At 41.9% G+C, this 22,351-nt stretch overlaps 1 protein-coding gene across 3 annotated transcripts in view; it reads left to right on the top strand.

Moving 5' to 3' along the window:
- Nucleotides 1-18,407, top strand: part of sgms1a (sphingomyelin synthase 1a) — a 77,046-nt gene extending 58,639 nt beyond the window's left edge. For all 3 annotated transcript variants that reach the window (XM_084322252.1, XM_084322253.1, XM_084322254.1), the window contains exons 3-6: nt 2,080-2,197; nt 5,069-5,222; nt 9,178-9,344; nt 16,519-18,407. In XM_084322252.1, the coding sequence (XP_084178378.1) occupies nt 2,080-2,197; nt 5,069-5,222; nt 9,178-9,344; nt 16,519-16,695 (616 nt within the window). In that variant the 3' untranslated portion in view covers nt 16,696-18,407. The remainder of the gene's footprint in view (nt 1-2,079; nt 2,198-5,068; nt 5,223-9,177; nt 9,345-16,518) is intronic.
- Nucleotides 18,408-22,351: the final 3,944 nt, after the last annotated feature.

The following is a 22,351-nucleotide window of genomic DNA, read 5'->3' as shown; positions in this document are numbered from 1 at the left end:
ACCTGGCGGGATTCGATCGTCATTGCAATTTTAACGTAGGCAGCGGTGCAAGGGAGATATAGGTAGGTCCGCAAGTGTTTAGAATAGCGATCAAAGGATCTAAAAACGAGAACTCGTTATTGGCGCTCAGCGGTTGGCGACGAAACACAAGTATTCTAGTTTTTGGCGGCCAATGAGTTAAGACAGTGCTTCTCAAACTTTTTCTGTCAGGCCCCCCTTTGGCGGACCAAAATATTTTGCCCCCCCCCTCGCCCCAACAAATAGTCATGAAATGGGCCATGTTTAAATTTATTGAAATAACACCAATATCGTGACCTTTCAAATTCAAACCCTATATTTTGTTTTCAGAGCTGTCATGGAAGAAAAGTCAGCTTCACACAGATACTGTATGTGGTGCTGAATGGTATCAACACCTTAACTGCTGCATCATGAGACACTTGGTGGGCCATGAGATGAGATACTTGGTACTCAGCACCACACTTTTAAATCTAGCTCTCTAGGTGGTATCAGATGAGATTTCAAAGAGTTCTTCCAAGAGTTTGGATGGAGATGTGTCAGGAAGCTTTGTCTCAATGTTGTCTGTAAAGGTTTTTTTTATCCAGAGTAACTTGGTGATCCTTTTCTGTGTTTTATTAAATAATGATTTTCAGATTTTGAGAAATGGTATTTTCATGGAGAACAGTGCAGCTGCAACAGATAGCACTTTAGTGATAATTTTCTGTAATCCAAAAGAAAAAGAAAAAATCGTTTTTTTATTTTTTTATAAATCTCAAGGCCCCCCCTGTCATGCCTCTGCGCCCCCCACTTTGAGAAACACTGAGTTAAGAGGTTAAGAAAATTGTATTATGCGTTATTAAGGTTTTATTATAGTTTATTAACACTTTGAGTGCCAATGACGAGAAATCTTGTTATTTAATCGGTATTGCTTTTATTAGCGGTATCCATTAATTTTTCATCAATCTAGCCTCACGTTACCATTGGGACTGTCTTATGAGCTTGAACAGGGAAAATACCGCCCCCTATCGTCTCCCGGATGGTAATGCACCCATTGGATTGGACCCAATGAAAATGTATGAGAAAAAAAAAATCCGGATTCCACATTTTACTTCTCAGGCATGTAACCTGAGCCGATCGGATTCATTGTGGACCCTCAGAACAGCGTGGAATATGCGTTTTGAGTACGTTGGATCAATAAACGCGATTGATATTTGGAATGGCTATCAGGAATTGGAATAATCTTTTTGCAGAACATCTGATGTGAGGTAAGGAATCTATATTACCAGTCTTGGGGTAATCAGATGTATTTTTCACATATCTGAACGTGTGTGTGTGCGTGTGCGCGTGTATGATGTTAGCACTGACCAGGAAATAGATCATCGATTTTTCAGCCCGCTTCTCTTGTATTCCACTAAAGAGCTACTATCACGGAATCATTTATTTTCTGGAAATTTTCAAAAACGTCTGTTTTTCAAAACGGTATAAAACAGAAACCTACAGATGAAAAAACAATCCGTTTCGTACATGTTGACTGCAAGTCATTGATAAGCGACGGGCGTATTAGACACACAGCCATAATATAGAATATAGAAATAGCTCCGCGAAAATCATAAAATATCGGAAAATCAGTCCAAAAAGGCTGGCATTCAAGCGATAAATAGTGCGCCCCCTGCTGGCACTCAATGTGTTAAGGTTTTATTGGTTTTATTCATAGTTATTAAGGTTTTATTATCTGTGATTAAGAAGGTTTTATGAGTTATTAAGAAAGTTCCAGAAAAAAGATTATTTCCCATCAACATTATGCATTTTAATATACCCTCCATTTATAATATACAGCACAAAGAAAATAACAGATTGGGGCTTTAAACCTTCTCATGTTTATTGTCAGCCTCTCTTTTACAGGTTATGCAAAAATCAGAATGAAATATAGTGCCCCCGGGGCCATAGTGCAATGCCGATATACAGTAATACATTTTTTGTTGTTGTTTCTTGTCGATACATTTTTGTATGCATTTTTTTCACTTCCAGGTTGAATCAGAAGTGTCAAAGTAGTAATTGCTTTTCTTCCTCTTCGTTTTCCAGATCTATAGCGGGCCGTCGGTTCTTCTTCATCGTAGGCACGTTGTATCTGTACCGCTGTGTCACCATGTACATCACCACGCTGCCTGTCCCTGGCATGCACTTCAAATGCTCTCCCAAGGTACAACACACAGGTTTATTACAAGGTGCAACTAGGGAGTAACTCATGATACCATACTGTGATGAATGTGGCCCTCAATAACTATATTCAACTACTACACAATATCTGCCATAATCTATATATATTGCAAGACATTTCATCTACGGTACAGCACGATATCTGTAACTGTCTGAAGAAGAAATATATAGATATTACCTAAAGTGTGTATATATATATATATATATATATATATATATATATATATATATATATCACAGCTTGGTTTGGCTCTGTAAAAGCCAGATTGTGTGTGCATAGCGTACCCTCCCCCACTCACTCTACGCTGATGGGATGCAGGCAGATGCCTTGTACGACAAACCTGGTGTGGGGGTGTGTGAGAGACCTAGGGAACAGAACGAGAGATCAGTGCCGTTTTCAGTTTTGATACACTGTATCGAATGTACATTTTCACGTTCTTGCTCAGGCACGCAAGCAAATCTTTGTCCACATGAGTTTGTATTTGTCATGTGTATGAAGTGTAAAGTCCAAAGCACACAGCGGGTGAGCGACGTTGCCTGGCGATGCGATCAGCTGTCGCTCAACAACAATCGCTTAGCACCCCACACCGCACACAACCTTTCAGGTAATATAGTAAGCTATACGTTCACTACCACCGATTGGCCTGAAGATGTCCTGAGAGATCTACGATAGCCTACTATGACCACTGCTATGACAGCATTGACTGCTAATAACGAGTATATTAGTGCAAACTGTTTGAGAGAGGTGGCAATATTGATCGGTGTGTAGCGAACCATTGGAGATCATCATGAAGTGGAACAACAAGGTGAAGACTATCCAGGAGGTGCGTTTTCACCAGACCACGTTGGAGTCCGCATTTCTGGTAAATCAGAAAAAGATTAAAGCCAAACCGGCGAGGATGTAATGTTACCGGGACATCAGAGGAGACATCCCTTCTCCAACTAACGTTATTTATTTTAATTGTTCCCGTTAATTAATAATTAACATAAGTAGCATGGTAATCATACGTAGCTTATTGATCAATGAATGTATTGATACATTTATTTATATTACAAATGATACACCAGGAGAAGTCATGTTATTTCCTCATTGTCCTTGCCATGTCGCCTGTCTGCCTAAACAAATTATAGGATTGAGGCGATATTTAGCCAGGCGACAGAAGTTGCTGCGCGATCATCGCTCGAAAATCTGCTGCTGTGTGGGTTCTCTCATTCATAACAATGGAAACAAAAAGCTAGGGGTGCACGATATCGATTTTTTGATATCGATACCGATAACTTTCTGCTCCTCAAGGTCGATACCAATAACCGGTGTGTGTATATATATATATATATATATATATATATATATATATATATATTTTTTTTTTTTATCTATATTCCTGTAGTTTTGACCTAACCAGATTTATCATGACATGAGCGTTACTACTATGAACAAAACAAAGCCAAGAGAACAGTTTTGACTCTTCAAATAAAGTGACTATATTTATTTTTCCAAATGAATATAATTTGAGTCAATCCCAAAATTCACAATCCGTCAATGTCATTAACAATGTGTTTCCCTGAACAATGAGTGAACTAAAAACCAACAGGTATTGTGCTTTGTCAGTAGGGATGGGTACCGTTCACATTTGAACCGATACGGTACCGGTAGTCTCTAAAAATAGAATCTACCTACCTCGGTTGTAGGTAGGTAGGTAGTCGGCTTGCCATTGCCCCGACTGCTTTGTTGTTGAATCAAGTCAAATCCTAAGTAAGCATATATTGTGCATGTGAACGTTGACATGAAAAGAAAAAAGTTTTAAAGTGTAAAAAAAATTAAAATTATCGACCCAATAATTATCGTGCATCCCTACAAAAAACATAACAGAAATCGCTCGCCGTGTGCATTGGACATAACATTTAACTGACTCTGTTGCTTGTTGCACTGAGCAAACACACCTGCGCATTGAGTTTCAGTTATCCTTGTCCCCTCGTGTGTGTGTGTGTGTGTGTGGTGTGTGTGTGTGTGTGTAACTTGAAAAAAAAACACTTAAGCTTACGTTTACTTTCGGTTGCTATAATGGAGCAATGCACTCATTCAACCCCTTGACCAAACAGCACCAAGAGCTTAAAATCATCACATCTCTTTTGTGTAAATGACACGTATTCACTCATCTGTCTAAAATGAAACACGCGCTGAAGCAAAGTCTAGGCCCACAGAGCATCAGGAAATGACAAAATGGAAACGCATCAATCCCTTTCAGAGAGTTGACAGTGCAGGAAAGCGTGTGCTGTGTCGCCCTCCACCTCGCCCTGTACCAGATGAACAGATGAAGGTCTCTCTCTGTAGTACCTCAGGACCCTGGGGTCTGGCTTCCTGTTTAAGGCCCTATCTGAATCGGCACATGCTGTCCTCCATTGCAAGGATCTTGTGTGTGTGTGTGTGCCTTTGCATGCCTTCTTCCTCTATCCTCATGGGGGTATGCGCTTACTTCTTTTTTTGTTGTTTACCTGAGCGTGAAAGAGTGGGTGGCGTATGGGACAACGGACCTGTACTACCATGTCTGTCTCGTTGTTGCCGTCTTTATTTTCCTGTGCTTACGGTCTTAAAACACCTTTCCCACTGTAGCCAAAATCTTTTTTTTTTATTATTAATAAATGTTTTATAAAATATTGTCACTCGAGGTAGTTATCTAACTGAAATGCAAAATGGTACAGTGGTAGGTATGTTTTTCGAGCGACGGCTGTTGACACGAGCTTGCGTGCATGTGTTAAACCCTCTTCAGGGAGAAATGGAAATCTGCTACAGCGGTAGGAACTGTATGTTGTCTGAGTGACAGCTGTTGACTCGTTGCTCTGGTTCCCCCTGCAGCTCTTCGGGGACTGGGAGTCCCAGATGAGGAGGATAATGAAGATGATCGCCGGCGGAGGCCTGTCTATCACGGGCTCTCACACCATGTGCGGAGATTACCTGTACAGTGGCCACACGGTCATGCTCACGCTCACCTATCTCTTCATCAAGGAGTGTAAGTACACTAATTAATGATATCCTTCTGGCCACTGACTCTGGTGACTTCCTTATCCTCGTTATTTTAGATCTCACTGCTGCCTTCGACACAGTGGATCACAATATTCTGCTCTCCCGTTTGGAGCACTGGGTTGGCATTAAAGGCCAAGCCCTGGAGTTTTTTAGATCATATTTGTCTGAGAGAAGCTTTTGTGTTAGCCTGGGCAACGCTGTATCCTCCACAGCACCTCTCCCCTGCAGGGTTCCCCAGGGCTCAATTCTCTATGTTCCCCCAAGGTCCCTCAGGTCCTCCGACCAGCTCCTCTTGGCCGTTCCAAACTCCAGGCTGAAGCTTAGGGGGGACCGTGCTTTCGCTGTGGCAGCCCCAAAGCTCTGGAATGAGCTGCCACTGCATGTTAGGCAGGCCCCCACTCTGCAGGTGTTTAAATCACGCCTCAAAACACATTTATTTGCTCTGGCTTTTGGTTTTTAAACCGTTTTTGAGAGACCTGCCTTTTTATGTGACACATTGTACTGTTTTTATTGGGTGCTTTTATTCAATTTTTTATGTTTTATATTATGTTGTGGACTTGTACAGCACTTTGGTCAACTTTGTTGTTTTTAAATGTGCTTTATAAATAAAGTGGATTGGATTGGATTGGGGAGCGGGTCTATAGTCGACTGTGCTTATCAGTCATTCAGACTCTGACTTTTAGTATAGAATGTTTTTTTCCGTATCGAGTATCTCAATCCGAGAGTGGGATATCTGGTTGAATCTGTCTGTCATGAACCGGTTATGTGTCCACGTTTACATCCTCCTTCCTTCTCAGATTCTAGATAGATGAGCGTGGAGTAGGGCTGCACGATTTTGGGAAATAATCTAATTGCGATTTTTCGGACAGATATTGCGATTGCGATTAAATTTGCGATTTATAAATATATATTTTTTTAACAGCCCCACAGAGGTTTATTGTCAAATGCGGCTTGCATCTGGCCTACGCGGTGGGTCTTTTCAGGACACAGAGCCTGAAAATGTTTCTTTTTACCTGGGAATCGATACCGGTACCCAACGGTACCTTTTTTTTCTGTACTTTACTCTCCCTCTCTGAAGTCTAAACTTCACAACACACAATCTAAAACCCCTTACCTCCCTCTCCCAAACCGCTCTTGTATCTCAATGGGACTTCCTGGTTAAATCAAAAATCAAAAAAAGAAAAGGAAAAATAATTGTGATTTTTTTTTCCTTTTTTCTTTTTTTTTTGATAATTGCATCATTCCAAATCGCGATTTCGATTTAAAATCGATTAATCGTGCAGCCCTAGCGTGGAGGGACATTTCTTACGGCCTTTCACTACCACACTACCAAATGGTTGACCCTTTCACTGTGACGATACAGAAGGTTAACCCTTTCACTGCCACACTACAACGTTGTTTTTTTTTAAGATTTATTTTTTAGCGTTTATCGCTTTTTTCTACTGGGCAGTCCAGTAGAGAGAGAGAGAGAGAGAGGAAGAGCGGGAGACGGAGTGGGGGGAAGACATTCGGCAAATGACGCCGGGTCCGGGAATCGAACCTGGGTCGGCCGTGCCGCGACGCAGGTTTGCCACTTGGGCGCACCACACTACAAAGGGTTAACCCTTTCACAACCACACTACAGAAGGTTAACCCTTTCACTGTGGTAGTGAAAGGTTAACCTTCTGTAGTGTGGTTGTGAAGGGGTTAACGTCACATTAGGTTGTTTGGTTGCTTAGGGTAGGAATTGTGAACACGTTACCTTATCATTAGACTTCCGAGCAACTAAATTTGCCATCCGGGTAGAATTGAGGGGAAAAACTGCAGACATGGGACTTTCAGCTTCAGTCACGGAGAAAAGATGGAGGCGGTTTCGCGCTGCAGACTGATCTGTGTGTATATCACCGATGGTGTTAAATCCCTAGCTTTTGTATTGCGCCACTTCCCCTTTGAACTCCTGATCCCAGCTTATCAGGAAACGTGGAGGAAATGTCACACTGTTGGCGAGCACTTTGAACTTTCCGTAGATTTGGAAAGATTTGTGCGCCCCACGGAAGCATCTTATATAAACCACATTTTGCCGTGGTATGCCCGAGGGTGGAAAGGAATCCCAACCTGAGCATGACATGAGAGCAAAATGGCCACCGTGTGAATATGGTCAATGGAGTGAGTTTCCTCTCCTTTTTGTAAAATGTTCTCTGGCGTCTTTGTCCACTGGCTGGGTTTATCTCTTAAAGCTGCACCATGTACTTTCAACAGGAATCCAAAAAGAACCTTTTGAAACAAAGTGAAACAACATGGTGCTGGGAAGGGCAGGTGCACCACAGCCAAACAAATCATTTCTGCTTTCAAACGGTGCTCCAGGAATCTAGTTTATTCACATGTATATCGTACTTTATTTGGGTGTTTCACGTGTGGGATATTAAGGTTTTGCGCATTCAACTAGGTTTGTCTTGTCATGTTTAAATTGCATAATTTTTTTTTATATATTGGGCTGGTCCTCAAAATGTTAAGTTACTTCATTGTAGAAAAACTGGGATGTACTCTTGTCAATCGGTTTTAGTTGATTGGAGATGTAAAGCCCCAATAGAATTTCTGTGACCACATCAATGTGGGGTATATTTACATACACTGTTGAAGAGTTTGATCTGTAGATGGAAAATACTCCGGAACTTTCTTCACCCATTGTAAATCTGCTTTACTCCAAACATAACATAAGTTAACTTATTTACTCTAAACAAATCTTTCACAGCCATAAAATACAGCAAATAAAACATTTTAAACTCATAATTTACCTGTTCTCTAGTGTTTGTCCTTATATTAACTAGAGAAACACGTCTCTATTTTTATTCGTGGTGGCTGCCCATTTGGTTACATTCGGATCACCGATTGGGCTTTTAGTATAGGAATGAACTAATGATTATGGCTGAGACCAGAACTGGAGCTCAACGATTTAGTATTTGTCAAAAGCACCAGGGGTTGACCTCCTTACGTTTTTCCGGGTCCCTAGATACAATGGTCTGGAGTTGCAGTGCATTCTCAAGATGAAGGGATTAATAGATTTCTCCTGTGTACTGTACATTTTGTGTAAACAAGCCTTCTGCCACCGTGTCCCATGATGTTGACCTGCTGCTGTTTAATTAAGCTTGTCCTCTGAAGCATGGTTGATGCAGCAGTGCCATCTAGTGGTGTTGAGGGGGAACTGTTTTTAATGAAGATGAAGGTGGCATAGGTATCAGAATAACTTTTTATTTGTGTGATTTAATCATTATGCATTCACAGGGAAATTGCAATGTGTTCTTGCGCAATCCACACTTAATTTCTATTCATACCTTAGTTCTCACCATAGCCACTATGACACTGCTTGCTTTATACTGACTAACTTTACTCGTGTTTACAGGGGAATGCGGTTTTAATTCTGATTCAAACCTTGTAGCTCATTGTCTAAGTCTCCAATTTTACATCCCAGTTACATCACCTATTGGTGAGTTTTTTTTCTCTTGATTTCTAGCTTTAGAAGAGTCGTTCACAAATACTGACAGAACTGTCCCGGGGCACAGGAAGAACATATGCGAATCCTTAAAATGGGTGACATTTCCCTTTTTTTTTTGTATAAACTTTAATGCAAAAATATATATAATCTTTATATTTATTTTTGGCCTACACTTTGAATGTTACAAATGTAACATATCATTACCAGTCAGTTTGTACTGTTCAGTTAAGTTTACTGAAGTGAAAAATGCAGTGATGCATATCGTGAACGTGAATCGTTAAAAAGCGTTGTGATCATCACCCCAACATCAACACGTTCATAGTACCCGCATACAAACGCATAGCATTCCCACCAAACCATGACGAAAAACCAGTCCAGTCAGTTCCACAGCCCTCATCTCCAGCTTTGATGTTTGTAAAAAGAAAAAGAAAAAAATTAACTCGACTGTGTTTTGCGTGTGTTTTGACAGATTCCCCCAAGCGTTTCTGGTGGTACCACTGGTTCTGCTGGACCCTGAGTGCGGTCGGGATCTTCTGCATCCTTCTGGCCCATGACCACTACACCGTGGATGTGGTGGTGGCATACTTCATCACTACACGTCTATTCTGGTGGTACCACACCCTGGCCAACCAGCAGGTGGGTTCAGCACAATGGTAGAGAAAGGGGTATATACTGGGGAGGGTATATACTGCTGAGAACATGAGGTATCACATCATATATTTCAGCTGGTTATTAGACCGATGGATCACATCTATATATTTCAGCTGGTTATTAGACTGATGGATCACATCATCTATATATTTCAGCTGGTTATTAGACTGATGGGTCACATCATCTATATATTTCAGCTGGTTATTAGACTGATGGGTCACATATATATATTTCAGCTGGATATTAGACTGATGGGTCACATTATATATATATATATATATATATATATATATATATATATATATATATATATATATATATCTCAGTGGCGAGGAGTAACGCGTGGGAGGCTCACGCTGCCCCCGATACTTCCTGATTCTGCTGTACAGGCGCACCAACCGACCTGTAGGAGTCGCTGTCCACAACGTCCGATCCCCACCCACCGGCTTTCCCACCCCGTAATACTGCCAATTGTATTAGTATGAACGACCAGCCAAGCCGGAAGCAACGCCAAGAGCTGGGCTCGAACCCAGCGTCTCCTGCATTAGTGGCGAGCGCCTTGCCCACTGCGCCACTTAGCCGCCCGATCATATATATATATATTTCAGCTGGTTATTAGACTGATGGGTCACATCATATATATTTCAGCTGGTTATTAGACCGATGGGCAGGGCTGTACGTTAACTTTTTTTGCACATAGCACTGGTGCTACAGAGGTTGATAGTTTTGTAGCACAGGCCAAAATCTTGTAGCACGAGTATAAAACGTCTCTAAAATCTCTAAAAACAACCACAAGTAGTGCAGTTCATTACTTAAATAGGTATGTGACTGGCAAGGGACATGAATCTTGCATACAGGGCACACAAAATCCAAACTTTAACAAGAAATGCTTTTAGACAAATTCTTTCTTTATTTGCCCATAATGTAAAACAAAAAGAACAAGGACATAACCATATAACCGATATGAAGCAGTCCAAGACCAGGCAGCGCTGGTGTGGACTCAGATTACAGGGAAAGCTAGAAACCAACCTAGAAACACCTATAAACCAACATAACAAATAGATATAATGCATACAAACACCTGTACATATTTGTGGAACCAAATAAATAAATGTATTATTATTATTATAATTATTCGTGTGTGTGTGTGTGTGCGTGCGTGTGTGTGTGTGCACTGCACACGTGTCACAGTTCCAGCATCATGTCTGCTGGCCACTTTTTCAGATCCACACACACACACACACACACACACACACACACACACACACACACACACACACACACACACACACACACACACACACACACTATTGCATTAATCAGAACTAAGTACAAGGAACTCTGCATGAATGAAAAGGGCTTTATAAATTAAATTAATTATTATTATTATTATTACCTTATTTGCATATTGTCTCGTTATTAGATAGATAGATTGATTGATAGATAGATAATTAATACTTTATTGATCCCGGAGGGGAATTTTAAGTAGCCATACGATGGAGTTCTTTTTACAGAGTAAAATTAGCGGCTTAAATTTAGTGAACAGCATTTCTTCCTTGGCGATGCAATATGTCACATTCATCTTAAACTTTACCTCACGGAGATCAGCATCATCCGCTCTGGTCGTGTTTAGTCAGCGAGTGCAAGAGTGTGCCGGCCCGCTCAGGAGTTTATTTAGCGTTGAAGGCATCCCGGGCAAGAACGTGTCGATGGGACGTATTGTGTTTATTAATGTTATCCCTTTTTAGGATATTGTTACCCGCGACATAGGGATTCTCTGATCGGATCTTTTCCGGAGTCTCCCGGCACCAGTGACAGAATAATAATAGCTGTGCTTCCTCATTAAAAAATATCCACGGAAAATCATTTTCCCACTCTGCGTTATATCTGTACATCTTGTTAATCTTCTCCTTTTGTCTCGTTTCTATTAACGGTGGTCCCTCTCGGGCTCGTTTGGGGTTTTGATCTTGTACTTCTTTTGTTGGATTTAATACCTTAAAAAAGCGCTTCATCTTGTCGAAGTCACCCAGTCAGTGTACATTGAGCTCGCAATTTAGTCGCGGGGATATTGTTCGCTAGGGATTATGGGATTTGGTGTTTGATTATGGACTCTACGCGAGACAGGACATTGCTTTTAATCGCACGAGACTACAAGTACCAAGTGGATAGCGTGGCGCTGTGGTCCATTCAATTTACCGTCACACTTTCTTTTTTTTTGCTTGCGCCACGGGCCATCGCACCAGTGCTACTAAAGTCAATTCATTCATCGCACAGACTGACGTCAGTGTCGCACGTGCGATATATATGTCGCACTGTACAGGCCTGCCGATGGGTCACATCTATATATTTCAGCTGGTTATTAGACCGATGGGTGAGTGTATACTAAGAACAGTGGGCCTCATTCAACAATACTCTCTTATTATTTGTCTTATATTCTTGCTTACCTGTCTGTTAAGAGAACAATAAGAAAAGCCACCGCCACATTCATCAAGCCGTTCTTAACGTCCTTACCCAGGTCGGTTGCATCATGCATCCCACTCATTCTTAAACTCAAATGCGCGTTCGCGCTCACTTCATTTGCATAGAGTCACGCTCGCATGCTCTTTATAAGGCAGTTGAGGTGTATGCAAAACAGTTTGAGAGTTTCTGGTATTGCATGCTGATCCATTCAACAGGAAGCGGTTTGCGAGTTGCGACTGATCTCAAAATGAGATTAGATTCAAATGTATTGTTATTATACAGCACAAGTACAATACACCATCCAACCAGAGAGGATAAATGCATTTAACACAATCGCGGCCACTGGGATGAGTCTAATTAATCTCAAGAGGACCGGGAAATGTAAACAGACGTGGGGCTGTTTGTAGAGCTAAATCTATACTTTATAGTATTGCTATCTGTCCATTCTCATTGTCAATTGAGTCCATAAACCATTAATGCTTTAGGCACGATCCTCAAGCATGTATGCATGAAAGGGGGGGGCGGGGGACGTCGTTTCTGATTTATTGATTACCAATAACCGCGTTAGCCTCATAGGCCGAACGCCTGGTTGAGTATCATAATAATGCCCGATTGGGCTGTACTTTACGTGAAAAATATCTTACCGTGGTCCGGTGGGATCCCCCCCGAGCATTTCCCCGTTATCGATCGCCATCTGGTAGATCGATATGTCCATTGGCTGATGATGAATCCCCTTATTGCATGGTGAAATCTGCGATGCAAAACGTAATCCAAGGTACAGGCTACACATCCAGAATCCAGCTACTGGAAACTCAAAAAAAAAATCCAAAAAAAGAATGCTCCCTTCAGCCACAGTGCACACTGCATTATCGCGATAGCGCCCCTAAGAGGGTCTGGCCGGTATTGCACCTTCTCGAATTCAAAGAATAGGGTAAATCTGCAGTGCAGCTCGGCGACCTTGAATAGGTTATTAATATGGAATAAAAGCAATAACAACTTGCCACGGATATATCCGTGCTTCTGTCCACAACGGGTGGAATCGAAACACGGAGATCTCCGTGCTTGGGCGGGATAGTGTTAATGCTCCAGAAATATATACATATAAATAAATAAATAAATAAACGGCTTAGCGAGGCAGCCTTAGCGCACGTCTGAGTGCACACACACATGACACACGCACACACATTTTAATACTTTATTTGGTTCCTCAAATTATATTACATAAACAGGGAATCAAATATATTGGGGCGGGATTGATTGCCTTTGATTTGCGGTGTTGCCAGAGGTATGCCAGACATGCGTTTCGTTGCATCGCGGAGAATATTCCATTATAGAATTGACACCAGTCTGCCCCACTTCTCTGCGCCTCCGGGAGTAACAGCAAAGTTAGGTCTTACCTGGAGCAGTTTTGTGTTCAGTGTCCCCCTGTACGCTCTATCATGTCTCTGGAAAGTAATCCACTCGCAATCTGACATTGGTTGCACACACACGCACGCACGTGCATCTCACGACTCACGACTCGGTGTGTGTGTGTGTGTGTGCGACCAATGTCAGATTGCGAGCGGATTACTTTCCAGAGACATGATAGAGCGTACAGGGGGACACTGAACACAAAACAGGGCTTGACATTAACTTTTTGATATTAGATTATTAGATATTTTACTTAAAGCTAAACCTACTTGTCCGAAATGTACTTGTGAAAATAAAGGCCTATAAAACCGACAAGAGATTTGGACAATTATTATGATTTAATAACTTAAACACAGTGTGTGTGGGGTATATATATATATTTTTTTTTATCCACTTTTTCTCCCAATTTCGTATCATCCAATTCAACCCTCCCCTGTCTCGAACGCTGTTTCTTGCCTCCCACAAGCCGGCTGCACGATTCCCCTCCGATACTCGAGGTAACAGCAGTCTCATCTTTTCACCTGCGCGGCCCGATTTTTCAGCGTCAGGGGTCTGCGCTTTGGAGGGGCGCCGCCCCCATCGCTTCCTGATTCTACTGCGCAGGCGCACCAACCGACCTGTAGGAGTCGCTGTCCACAACGCCCGATCCCCACCCATCAGTTTCCCACCCCCTAATACTGCCAATGTGTATTAGTACGGACGACCAGCTAAACTGAAAGCAATGTGGAGCGCTGGGCTCGAACAGGCGAACCCAGCGTCTCCAGTATTCGTGGTGAGCGCCTTGCCCACTGCACCACATAGCCGCCCTGGGGTATATACTTTATGATCAGTCCTCCAGCTCATCTTCACTCCCCATCAGCACCAGCTCATCTTTCTCATCTCCCCTCTCTCTTGACGACCAGGGGTTAAACCCTGGACTACGTGTATAGTTGTTATTACGGTATAGTTGTTATTATGGTATAGTTGTTATTGCCATAAATAATTGTATTTTTATTTGAAATAATTTCTTTTAACAATAGGCACATTAGATCAACGGGTAACAACAAAACAACCAACTTTTATTAAACATTCTATTAAACATTCTGATATTTTCGCGGGTCTCGTGCCAGTCAGTGTCAACTAAGCGAGCACTCAGAAGACGCTCGCCGTTTGTCCGGGACAAGTAATATTGACGTACAGAGATTGAGAGGTTCCAGTGTGACACTGAGACAGGCACTTTCTGATCAGATGGAATAACGTTACTATTTGTTTGGGGAATATATATATATATTTTTTTTTTACTTGTCCAGTCTGACGAGTTAAATTGTATTATGCTTGTCCGACCATTTATTTGACTTGTCCCAGACAATAGGACAAGCCTTAACACTTTGATTGCCCATCACAAGTTTTCTCGGGTTTACCCCCGCTGGTTGAAGGCCCATCACGAGAATTCTCGTATTTTCTCGTATTTTTTTTTTTATTAGCGATCTGAAATCATATTTCATCAACCAAGTCTACCGTTGGAAAATCAACCACTCCAGGCGCTCGGATGTGGAAAAAAGCGCCCCCTATCGTCTCCCAGATGGTCATTCACCCTTTTGGATTGAACTCAATGAAAATGAATGAGAAAAAAAACCCGGAATCCATGTTTTACTTCTCACTCATGCAACCGCCGTCGACCAGTTTCACTCTGGAGCTTCAGAGCAGCGGAGATTGTGTTTTTACACTATACTCGGTGGATCAATAAAATGATTGATTTTTTTGAATGGCGATCAGGAATTGGAATAATCCATTTGGATACCATCTGGTCTCAGGTAAGGAATCTATGTTACCAGGCTTAGGATAATCAGATCCGTTTTCACGGAGATATAAGCTTTTATGTGATTACGTGATATGGCTGTTTCACTGTGCGAGCGGTCAGTAACTAGGAGAATCGATTTTCAGCTCGCGGTACGAGCGTGCATGCGCACACATACTATCGATAATCTAGCGTTTATTTAAAAACTATTCATAAATAGGCCGAAAAATTACAACGTTCTAGAATATTCCAGTAAAGGGCGATTATCATAGAATGTCTTCTTTTTTCCGTGAAATCGGGTGCTTTTCAAAATGCTAGAAAACGGAAATGAACCGATAAAAAAACAATCTGCTTTGACAATGTTGACTGGAAAATTAGTCTTTGATAAGCGACGGGCAGATTAGACACATAGCCATAATTTAAAACATAGATTAGGTGATATTAACGCTAACATTGAAATGGTGCTGGGCATTCAAGGGGGTAAAATGGAATTAAGCTTGGGCAATCAAAGTGTTAAGGTCAAGCCCTGCAAAACTGCTCCAGGTAAGACCTAACTTTGCTGTTACTCCCGGAGGCGCAGAGAAGTGGGGCAGACTGGTGTCAATTCTGATCAGCGTTTTTTCAATAATGGAATATTCTCCGCGAAGACTTATACTTATATGTTATACGTATTGTATATGTGTGAAATGAATCGTTCCAGCAATGTAGGCTTTGTCAATACTGAATGACTGCGGCATGTGTTGTGTCTGAGTTGATGCTCCAGAGTATTGCATACATCTCAATCTGAAACGGTTAAGCAGCCACTCATCTGGCTCTGCAAATAGATCTAGAATATATGCGTTCTATGCGTACGGCCTGGGCAGCCAGCGCATCTAACTGTTCTAACATCAATATATAATCCATTTCAGAAGCATAACACACGCAATAAGTTATTATTATTATTTTTGATGTTCTGGGATTTTAAAGTCGTATTTGGGAGCAATTGACCAATGGTAGGCTTTTTTCTTTCTTTTTTTGGGGGGGGGGGGGGGGGTAAGAATTTCTTATTTCGGTAAGAGTGCTCTCGACCACTCTTATAATTTGTTCTTGCCTGAGAAAAAAAGCACAAAATCTGTTCTTATATCGCTTCATGCATGAGGCCCACTGTTACTGACCCTTAGCTGCCAGAGTTGTACCTCTCCTGCTGACTTGTTGTACAGAACATGTAAGTGGCTTTGGATAGAAGCGTCAGCTAAATGACAATGTAAAAAAACATGGAGGACATGTGGTGTATATTATTCCCATGTCATTCCCTCGAGTGCACAGCTGGTAGGGCACCCCTGGCAAGCAGTCTATCACTTCTGCAGGGTTTAGGTCCAGCGGTCAAGTTCCGTGTTTATCTGTTGCATAGAAATGCACAAAAGTACAGTGAGATGTAAACATTTGTTGTTACAAAGCCCACACACATACCTACTAGATAAACCTTGATCCAGTTCAAAGCTTTCAGTTGTTTGTGTTTTGTTTTGTTTCTAGTCGCTGAAGGAGACGTCGCAGAGCAACCCCTTCTCTCGGGTCTGGTGGTACCGGCTGTTCCAGTACTTTGAGGAGAACGTCAAGGGCGTCGTACCTCGGAACTATCAGCTGCCGTTGTCATGGCGAGTGTCACCGTGGAGCCGCAGTGTGAAGTACAGCAGACTGGACAACCAGTGACCGCGGTTACATGACAGGAAGCGAGGGCTTCAGTGTGTGTGTGAGAGGGAGAGAGAGAAAGAGAGACTTCCCAAAGTGCTGTTTTTAATCCATGGAAGATGGCACTGTTTAACCTAGCACTGTCCTTTTACCTGTAGTAGTAGTAGTCCTAGCAGACATCTGTACAAATGGCTGCACTGTGACCCATCGGTTCTTTGAATCCATTTTTTTCTCTTACTTTCCTCACTCTCTTATTTTGAGACGAAAGGTTTTTGAAGAAGAAAAAAAAAACGAGCCACATTGCAATCTCTGCTTTGTTGCAGATCTCACAAGCATTTCAAAAGAACATTTCAAAGCGGTGTCCTTGACGACCATAAGGACTTTGAAAATACTTTCGCCACAAAAAAAACTCATATTTTTCAAATAATGTCTTCTTCACATTCTTATATGATCTATTTAGTGCAAATTGTGTCAATCAAATGTTTTATTTAATAACCAAAATGCTATAAGCAGTTTTTTTCCCTCTTTTTTATAACAAATACCTTTTTGTAAACTATCCTTGGTAAATTGGTCAAAGGTGAAAAAAGAAAGAGAAAAAAAAATACTTTTCTAAGTATTTCAACTACTTTATTTTTCGAAATGAATGATGTCCAAAAATAAAATTTTTAGATTTTTACCTTTTTCAAGATGGAGAACTGAGAGTAAGAGTATATAATGTGGCGTATAGCATTATTCCAGTGCCTTCCTTAGCTTGATTGTACAACAGTTGATGTACCTACGTGTCCCTCGGCCTCGTGTGTAGGGCGGCCCACAGGGTGGCATGGGGTGGAACCTAACGATGGTTATATAGTCTTGTTTCGCATGAATGTAAGAATACTTATGCCAGCCTTACCTGAAGATTGGTCTTCCCAAAATGACGTGCAGTGAATGAAATGTCCGTGTCTATTTATTGATGCTCTATATCAGTTTATGCTTACTTGGTCAGTGCTGTTGTAACAGAAGAAAATGACCGTTCATTTAATTTTTTTGTTTTATTATTTTTTTTAAATGTATGTCCTTCATAATTTCCTGCTTATCAGCCAGTCTTGACCTTGTTCCAAACTTTTCTTCTCCAGTGAGTGATATTCAGTGACCCGTCAACGCTACCATATCAGCTGGGTTCAATTTGACCATAATATTATCCATTGAATATCCCTTAGTGGAGAATTGGAAAGGGTTTAAAACAAGTCTGGCCACTGGACTTGACATCACGGCTGCGAGTCTGTAGCTCAAGAGATACTGAGCCCGTCTCTTGTTCCCTACAGTGTACAGTCGCTCACTATAATAAAACCGCTGGCCGCGTAGCAAACGCAGCTGGGTTGCGGCATCACAGAATGTGGTCAACATGGTCTTCTTGTGATTTTATGTATCATATCTGTACCCTCTGTATTCGGGGCGGAGGACGAGATGTTCAATGTGGGTGTAATAATAACCGTGCCACCTCTAGAGACGATTTGTGGCGATTTGTATTGAGCTTGAGGAATGTTTAGTCATGGGAACAGAAGCTTCAGGCAAAGCTTCCGAGCATGTTTTGTAATGGGTACGTATGTGGTTGTTATGGTGATATGTGTAGTGTACTAATTTACCCTATTACCTGGTAACGGACCGGTGTTGAACCCTGCCCTCTTTTCTTGAACCTCTAATCACAACTGTTAAAACATCATGAAAAGAGGGCGTGGCCTGAGAGAGGTCCATTGGGGGAGGTGGGGGGGGGGGGCTTGTATGATTTTTACATTGCCTCATAAGTGCAATGCCAAAAAAATCATTAGAACTACTCGCTAGTGTAGTTGGCCAAATGGCATAGATGAAGCTAATGTTGGGGAAGACCAGGCTATAGGGCTGGCAGCGTTGATGTTTGGCCAAATGTATGCATACAGAAGAAAAGCAAAATGGGTTTCCATGAATGTGAAAATGTCTTTTGTTTAACGGTTCTGAGCACACATGCATGTGTTGACATCTTGTTTCTCTTTTTGCATTCTGTTTTTAACTTTTTACTATTGACTGAATTACAAAAAGGAGCGTATTCCTCCCAATTCAGCTGTCTGGGGAGACTGAATAATAATTGCATAGCACTTTTTGGAAATGGTTGGGGGGGAGGGGGGGGGTGGTATGCTAAGTCACGGCAAAACGGATTGGCTGACGATAACGTACAGTAACCCTGTACCGAGTTGCAACCAAGTTTCTTCAATATTCTGTAGTATTTGTGTTTTATGGTAGCGGCCCCAAAGGAAGACTGCACTAAACCGTGACGCGATTTGACGGTAATTTTACTAAAGTGGTGAACATCTAGTCGAGATGTAATATCTGGGTGTGGGAGGTCAGAAGGAGTCTCTCGACGTAACAAAATGTTAAACCTGTGTGAATCCATTGGCATGGAGTTTTAAAATGCCCTCCCTGTAGCTTTCATCAAAACATTTCCTGTGGCAGACTGTAAAGAAAATAATAAACTAACCCTTTCTGAAATATCGGGACACATCAGCACAGCACATTCCGCACGGAGGCCAGTTGAACTGGAGTCAAACATTCGGTGCAAATCGGGGCTTAAGTCCTCAGGTGTGGATGTGATGGTCATGTTATTAAGAAGAAGGTTAGCGTTTACATGTTGGTGTCCTAGTTCGCCCGTCTGTTGCCAATCAAGCTGGAAATATGTCTCTTTTACTCCTTTCCTTTAATTAATGAAAGTTTGTTATTCTCTGTTTCTTCCGTGTGAATCAATGATACAATTTTGTCCTTTTTTGTGTGTGTACCAGATGTTTGTAAGCTATGATAAATAAATATGACGGAGGATTCTACTTGGGAGGCTTTTGAAATAAAATGTTTTACTATTCTGTATTTTACTTTGTACTGTGTCCTGCCCCCCCCAATGTTTTCTGTAACTGCTCCTCAGAGGAGAAAAAGTGTTGTGTAATTGTGTTCATTCACTTTGCTCAGTGCCTAGGATGACGTCTTAGGAGACACACAAGTGACCAGTAGATGGACACGTGGAGTACCGTCTTCTCCAGATGGATAGCTTTCTACTAGGGGTGTAAAGGTACGCGTATCCGTACCGAACCGTTCAGTACGGCTGTGTACCGAACGAATACACCCCCCACCGGGGGCTGTTTTTCCCCAATCTAATATAATTTTTAATTTTTTTTAACAAATCAATTATTAATTTCAATATAGAATATTTGTTGACGGCCCTACAAGTACAATTAGTTACTGCACACTACATCACCCCTGAGTGGAACATGGAAAGCCAAACTTTCCCCCACTGTACCGAAAACCCGTACCGAACCATGACTTCAAAACCGAGGTACGTACCGAACCGTGGTTTTTGTGTACCGTTGCACCCCTACACTCTGGAGAAGACGGTAGGCTAATTTCTCAAAATGTTGCCGCGTTCCTTAAGACTTTGCAGGCAGACGATGGCTTTCCATTCATTCCATTTATTGAACATAGAAGAAACTCAAAATCGGTGTCAAGAATCTGTGCAGTGGACACAAACAACCATCGCCTGTAGTTGAATACCTGTCACTTAGGTATCCCTAGAGCATGGTTCAAAGTTGAACACATCTCATCAGAAGTGGGCTAAATGTTCTTGTACTTCATCGGTCATGTCCACCTCCAGCTCTCTCCATGTCCACCTCCAGCCCTCTCCATGTCCACCTCCAGCTCTCTCCATGTCCACCTCCAGCTCTCTCCATGTCCACCTCCAGCTCCATGTCCACCTCCAGCTCTCTTCATGTCCACCTCCAGCTCTCTCCATGTCAGCCTCCAGCTCTCTCCATGTCCACCTCCAGCTCTCTTCATGTCCACCTCCAGCTCTCTCCATGTCCACCTCCAGCTCTCTTCATGTCCACCTCCAGCTCTCTTCATGTCCACCTCCAGCTCTCTTCATGTCCACCTCCAGCTCTCTCCATGTCAGCCTCCAGCTCTCTCCATGTCCACCTCCAGCTCTCTCCATGTCCACCTCCAGCTCTCTTCATGTCCACCTCCAGCTCTCTCCATGTCAGCCTCCAGCTCTCTCCATGTCCACCTCCAGCTCTCTCCATGTCCACCTCCAGCTCTCTTCATGTCCACCTCCAGCTCTCCATGTCCACCTCCAGCTCTCTTCATGTCCACCTCCAGCTCTCTCCATGTCCACCTCCAGCTCTCTTCATGTCCACCTCCAGCTCTCCATGTCCACCTCCAGCTCTCCATGTCCACCTCCAGCTCTCCATGTCCACCTCCAGCTCTCCATGTCCACCTCCAGCTCTCTTCATGTCCAGCTCTCTCCATGTCCACCTCCAGCTCTCTACATGTCAGCCTCCAGCTCTCTCCATGTCCACCTCCAGCTCTCTTCATGTCCACCTCCAGCTCTTCATGTCCACCTCCAGCTCTCCATGTCCACCTCCAGCTCTCCATGTCCACCTCCAGCTCTCCATGTCCACCTCCAGCTCTCTTCATGTCCAGCTCTCTCCATGTCCACCTCCAGCTCTCTACATGTCAGCCTCCAGCTCTCTCCATGTCCACCTCCAGCTCTCTCTACTGATGGCATCTGTTATTCTGTTGTTCCACAACACAAGGTCACCCTCACCAAGTTCCAATTGCGTTGTAAACAATTAATGGAATTAAAATGAATCGTTTTTTTTGTCTTAAAGAAGCCCAGCTAAGCACACACGGCTCAGAATAATCACAATAATACAACCACATGAGTGACACCAAATTATTTGGTGTCACTCGTGTGGTTATATTAATGGCATACAAATAATAGGAAAACGTCTAATGTTTTCTATACATGAGTACACAAATGCATGAATCTCATATTTATATTTATATCACACAACTATTAAGCTTGCTATTGTTTGCACCTTGAAGCCTGTGTTAATTGTGCTGAGCTGTAGTGACTGGAGTTTAGTAGCATGGATGATGTTCTGACTCATGTTTTTCCAAATCACAACATGGTGATTGTCCCCTTAGCAAAACTGTTGGACAAATCAGCAATCTGTTAAAAAAAAATTAAGGTTGCATTTCACTTAGATTTTTTGTTGAAATTATCTTAATTTCATTTGCTAATCTTAATTGTTTGGGATATATTGTTTACAGAACAAACAACAAACTGTAAGACTATAACTCTACAGAGGGGGGCAGCATTTCACCCCTTTCCTATTTCACAACAGACAGCTGAATCATTTCTGACGTGGTTTCTTTATTCTGTTTCACTTTTACAAATGAAGTTAAGTCACTTTAAAATATCCCCCACTAATCATTCAAACATAGTGACTATACATGATTTCCTCATTCAAACATAGTTACTAGACATTATTTCCTCATTCAAACATAGTGACTACTATAGACCTCATTTAAACATAGTGACTATAGACATGATTTCCTCATTCAAACATAGTGACTATAGACATTATTTCCTCATTCAAACAGTGACTATAGACATTATTTCCTCATTCAAACAGGACTAGACATGATTTCCTCATTCAAACATAGTGACTATAGACATTATTTCCTCATTCAAACAGTGACTATAGACATTATTTCCTCATTCAAACAGGACTAGACATGATTTCCTCATTCAAACATAGTGACTATAGACATTATTTCTTCATTCAAACAGTGACTATAGACATAATTTCCTCATTCAAACATAGTGACTATAGACATT

The sequence above is a fragment of the Notolepis coatsorum genome (genome assembly GCF_963971535.1).
Source record: "Notolepis coatsorum genome assembly, chromosome: 9".
Classification (NCBI taxonomy): Eukaryota; Metazoa; Chordata; class Actinopteri; order Aulopiformes; family Paralepididae; genus Notolepis; species Notolepis coatsorum.
The sequence above is the reverse complement of the archived record's forward strand: the minus strand, read 5'-3'. Positions and strand labels throughout refer to the sequence as shown.